We start from the raw sequence: 5,697 nt of genomic DNA on the forward strand, positions 1-5,697 counted from the left end.
CTGAAGGTTTCGAACTAGCTAATTAAGCCCTTGATCATATCCCTTATTTGGTCAAACTGTGCTTGCACAAAAGAATTCGTTGTAAATTAATAGAAATTTCTTAATGATTAATTATCGATATTTTAAGTGATATGTAAAACACATACTTAATTGATGGATTAACTTTTCTTTAGAAATAGTTGTAAAATAGAAAGTAAAAAAAGTATTACTTCATTTAAATAAATTTTAAAATTGTCTTATATAATTGGTTTTATTTTAATTATCTTCTTTCTTTTGAAAGATTATTTTAATTATCTTTTAAAATACTTGAAATCGAAGCATCTTCTCCACATAATGATATATGAATATGAATGTTAAATTAAAAACATCGATTTCAAAATCTAATAGGCGATCATTGGTAATAAGCTGATGATTTCATGAAGAAAAAAAAATAATATCAAATAGCCAAACCCTAAAGTAAAAAGCTCATAAATTTGTCGACCTATATAAAATAAAATTTTCAAGTATATAATTCTCTCATTATATCTATTTCTCTTACGTTCTCTGGTTCTTAGACGCAAAACGAAGAACCAAGTAAAACAAAACCCTGTAAAGCACAGCCCAACCCAACATTATGACAACATTTTCCCACTTCTTATTAGATCCTAAATCACTATCAATCCCGAGACTCTTCAATATACTCTGTCCATTCACAGGTGTCCCATCACTCGGATTGATTCCAAACACGACGGTGTTCTGGTACTGATTCATCAGCAGACCTTCGTAAGGATAAGTCATGGTTGAGATCTTATTCATCCATTTCCAGTAAACAGGAATATCATGACTGTTCAAAAAATACCCACAAAACAAGAAAAACAGAGCTGTGAAAGCTATCACAGCCGCGTAACCCAATATGTAGTTGGGCACGATTGAGCTAACGAAGACGACAAAAGAATTGGTGGAGAGCAAAGCAACGTAGAGAACAATGTAGAAATAGAGAAAAGGGCCGTCGAGTTTAAGGGCGAACCAGACGATGAGAGCGTAGACGAGTGCTTGGAGAGCAAGAAAGGGAAGGTAGGTTATGAGGCCGGCTATGGTGTAGGAAGAGGCGCGGTAGGCGTTGTAAGAGGTTTCGCGAACGAAGACGAAGCGTTCTTGAATGAAGGCTGGGACGGCGTCGTTTGAGGAGAAGAAGAAGAGACATACTGTGAAGATGAAGAAACTGATTCTGTTTGTTATGCCTTGGAGTGTTTTTGGTGGGTCTTTGAACATTGTGGCCATCATGAAACCCATGACGGTTAGGACCACGAGTCGTGATAGGAAGAGTTCTGGTGTTCTGCGGATGTTGATGAAGTTGCGGCGGATTAAGGTCCATGTTTCTGGGAAAAATGAGTTTGAGAATTTGGGACCGTAGTTGATGATGGAGCTGTCTAGCACACCTGGTGTCATGTAATCGTTCTCGTTTACTGTGTAGTCACTGCTGTGTGGGGTTGGTGTGCCTGGTAGGATCTCGCTTGAGTAGGCGTAATATCCCGGTGATGAACTGAAAAAACACACAATTAATTAATTGTAACTTATTCCCTATCTCATATAATTATTGCTTGTATATGTTCATTGTGTGGAAATATCTAGATGTGTAAATGGTGCATGCATGAAATCTTTGTACATTTTAGATATGATGATAATCATCATCATCATTTGAAAATACATGTAAATATATATGATGAAAAATCAGTTACTGAAATTTCATAATTAGCACTACAATTTTGTTTTTGTTACTTTACTAGTCAAACTCTAGGAAATTAAGCTAGGAATTGGTTAAAATAAGTTACTGAAATATGCATTGATTGATAAGAGTATAACTAAGCACAAATGCCTAACAAAATAAAAGTTACCTATTTTATATATTATTGTTTGATTTTCAAATAGTATTCAAAAAAACGACATGACATTGTAATGCTAAAGTTTCTTTTAACGTTTCTCTAATGTCATATATTTTTAAGGGCATGATAAAGTTGTGTTATATAGTAAACTAGATTTCTCCTTAAAATAACAGATCTCAACTTCCATTTTCTTTCTTCTCCAAATATCCAAAAGAAAAAGAATCTTTAAAAATATTTCTTTAATTTATTTTCAATTTATTGTACTGCTTAATTATTACCTCATAGGGTTGCCTGCAGCTTTTTGATGAGCAGTATTCTTGGGCCGAGGTGGAGTAAACTTTAGTTTCTCCACCACACCACTATGGCTAGCAGCCCACGACCTTGACGTGGAATTATTATTATAAGGGCTCCTCACACTACGATCAAAATCCGAAGCATTATCTTTACTAGCATGCAAGTGAAGCCTTTTATTGCCTCCCCTCGCAACACCATCACGACTCCCTCGGCGAGGTAGTGCTGTTGGTGATGATGGCACTACTGTTGAAATAACCGAAACATCTATTTCCCTTAACTTGGCGGGTTTCACGCCCGTGCGCGCAAATTCAGCTACAGCCTCAACTCCCAATTCAGACTGATCATACTCTTGAATAACATCTATAAGATTCTCTAAGGAGCTCTCTCCATTAGGCACTTTTCGCCCCATTCTATTGAGGTAGCCAGTGACATCCTTGGGTGGGCCTTGAAACATGAGTTGCCCTCGAGCCAAAACTATAAGGTGGTCAAGAAGCTGCACGATTCGTGAGGAGGGTTGGTGAATGGTGAGGATCACGGTGCTGCCCGATCGTGCTATGTCGTGAACTTTTTCTATGACGCTGTGAGCACTGGTTGAGTCCAACCCCGAGGTTGGCTCGTCGAGGAAAAGCAGAGATGGACCGTGAATGATGTCAACACCTATAGAAACTCTTCGCCTCTCACCGCCCGACACTCCCCTACTTCCCTCGTCACCTATGAAGGTGTTGCGAGCTGACTAGAGGAAAATGCAGAAAAAAAAAAACAAAATTAGATTTAAGCCGGTACCATGTTACTAGCTAGTATATATCATTTTGATGTATATTGATTAATGCAGTTAATAGAATATTGTTGTCCAACACAATATTATATATTCTAAATATTGGATCAATCGAAATTTTATAGTATTGTACACTTCCATACATAACAAATGTTCTAGCATTTTAAGGTTTGATGTCAATTGATTAACAATTTTTTATATTATTTGTTAAAATTGAAGGTGTGATGTACCAATAGCAATATATTATTATTTATTAAATTTAAATATGTGACCTGATATTAAAATACAACAATAGCAATATATTATCTTGTGGTGTTCTCTTAGAGTATCTCTAGTGGTAATATTTTTTAAAAATGTTAAAAATTTACATATTATTTAAAAATATAATATTTTATTTTATCTCTCTTCCACATTATTTTTAACACTCTTACTTCTAAAAATACTCAAATGTATAACACTCTTTAAAATGTTATATTTATAATCTCACTCATTATTATTTAATATATATTCTAATTTTTAGCTACAATAACTTTTTAGCTTCAATTGTTTATTAAAAAAAATAAATAGCATCAATGCTACAACATAGCATCCATGCAAATCATTTTCTCTACAATGGTATAGCATCTCAATATTTTGTCACATAATATATCACCTTACCAAACATTCTCTAAAATTTTACCATTGGAAATACTCTTAGTATTTTTCTTATAAATATGAGCATCATTACGGGGCACCAAGATTAATAACATCTATCCTATACTATTTTATAATTAGTTAACGATTTTCTATAAGTTAAATTAAAATAAGTAGACTGAATATTAAATTTTACTAATGGTACCCTTCAGCATTTCAATATGTATAATGGTGGCAATTAAAAGAGAAATGATAATTAAAAGGTACTAGTGATGCTTAGCATTTTATATGTCAATATTTTTATTGGTCTAATTAATTATCGAGTCTCATATAGTTTAATGCAATAACTTTTAGGGAATATCACTAATCAATCTCAAGCTAACGTCTAAAAGGTACTTAGCACCAATAGTGCTTAATAACAATACTCAAATTAAAAATTAGATTAATGCTAAAGATTATTAGTGCACATCGGTACTACTATTAAAATTAATAATATTGTTATTTGGTATTTTCAGTTGTGTAATACCATAATGTGTGTGGCTTTATGTTTTTAATATTAAGTATTACTAGAATGTATTCATGTATGATTTAGAGTGCTCATATTTCTCTTTATAACAATACACTTTAAATGTGATTAAAAATAAGAAAAGTACTCTCACTCTTTATAAGTTAGAGATGATTATTATCAATTTATCACTTACTGTTAATCCAAGTTGTTCGATAAGTTTTTCCACTCTGTGTTTCTTGTCGGTACGAGAGATGGAGCCGAGTCGAAAATCAGCTGCGAACATCAAAGTCTCGAAGACTGTAAGCATTGGGAACAGCCTATCTTCTTGCATAATATAAGCCGAAGTCCTTTTGATCATGCTTGGGTTCATTACTACACCATCTAAACACACTCTGCCCATTAGACTCCCACTGGCGATTCTGCCTGCCAGACCATCCAAAAGGGTGGATTTTCCAGCACCACTCGGCCCCATCACCGCGGTGATGGACCCCTTAGGCGCATAACCACGTATCTCATGCAACAAGTCTACTTCCTGGCTCTCCCATTTGCCTTCTACCTTCTTTTTCTTCGTTACCGTGTATGTCAAGTCACTGAACTCTAACCCACCAGTGAAGTTCACAGCCTTATTTGCTATGTCAATCACCGCGTCACGGCGGTGATCGTTGTAATTTTTAGCCATGTAATAATAGATTAGTAGTAGTAGTAGTGTGAGGTTTGAGAGAGAGGTATCTAGCTTATTAGCCTAGCCTCTCAATTTTGAGGTAAGGGAATAAAGAGGCAATTAAAACAAGTAGTAATGGTCTAAAAATGTCTACAGCTGGTCATGAGACATTTTAAGGAGGTACTTTCAAAGTGGGTAAAGAAATGTTTTTATGGAATAGTCCAATTCAAATAGTTTTAATCGAAAAGGGGAAAGATGGATATGAAATTATTTTTAAATATATTTTTCTTGTTTTCTACATCGATCAATTGTTTTGGCTTTATTGGCGTTTGTTCTTTTGGCCAGGGATCTGAAATTTGAATCATTTCTACGGATAAAAATGTATAATTTAATAATAGATATTGATATGTTTGGTCAATGCAACGTTTCATTGTACAATAGACAGAGTTTCAGTAGTTGTCCAATATCGGAACACAACTAGTTTTGTTTAGGTTCCAAGTGTTAGACTTTTTATTTGGGCTTACATTAAGTTTTATTGGTTTTATTAAAACTTGGGTTGATTGGATAGTTCTTTGCTGTGTTAGCCCATGTTGTTGGTGATCAATTGTTAATGGGCTTAGCATCTGTGTGTAAAGTCTAGGTGAAGCAGAAGTGTGGGCTTTTCTAGTTGACTGAAGCCTTTGATGAGCAGGCCCAGCCCAACTAGGGTTTTGTAGCTAAGTCTCCTCCCTAACTCTATAAATACATATTGTCTCATCACAATTGTATACCTTTTGATAATCAGATAAATAAAACTGCTTCTGATTTAGAGATCTAGGGAGGAATACTTAGTTGATAGTATTGCACTATCAAATTGGAGTAACTGCTGTGGATCAAACAGAGATAATTGCTATGGATCAATCAGGTACACATACCTAATTATTATATATTACTATTGTGTTCTATGTTATATACAAATAGATTT

The 5,697-nt window shown here is 34.4% G+C and overlaps 1 protein-coding gene across 1 annotated transcript; it reads right to left on the reverse strand.

Annotated features, from left to right (window-relative positions):
• Positions 1–526: 526 nt before the first annotated feature.
• Positions 527–5,496, reverse strand: LOC133037342 (ABC transporter G family member STR2-like). The gene is made up of 3 exons (XM_061114387.1): positions 4,266–5,496; positions 2,141–2,889; positions 527–1,522 (listed from the first exon to the last, which is right to left on the reverse strand). The coding sequence occupies exons 1-3, from the start codon at positions 4,749–4,751 to the stop codon at positions 535–537; spliced, it is 2,223 nt and encodes a 740-aa protein (XP_060970370.1). The 5' UTR covers positions 4,752–5,496; the 3' UTR covers positions 527–534.
• Between the last annotated feature and the right edge of the window lie 201 nt (positions 5,497–5,697).

The sequence above is a fragment of the Cannabis sativa genome, chromosome 4, assembly GCF_029168945.1.
Source record: "Cannabis sativa cultivar Pink pepper isolate KNU-18-1 chromosome 4, ASM2916894v1, whole genome shotgun sequence".
NCBI lineage: Eukaryota > Viridiplantae > Streptophyta > Magnoliopsida > Rosales > Cannabaceae > Cannabis > Cannabis sativa.

Excerpts from the sequence above, each read along its gene's own strand:
- LOC133037342 (XM_061114387.1), bottom strand. The coding sequence starts at position 4,751 with ATGGCTAAAAATTACAACGATCACCGCCGTGACGCGGTGATTGACATA. Across the intron at positions 2,890-4,265 it reads TCGAACAACTTGGATTAACA|TCAGCTCGCAACACCTTCAT; the intron begins GTAAGTGATAAA and ends ATTTTCCTCTAG. Across the intron at positions 1,523-2,140 it reads GCTGCAGGCAACCCTATGAG|TTCATCACCGGGATATTACG; the intron begins GTAATAATTAAG and ends GTGTTTTTTCAG.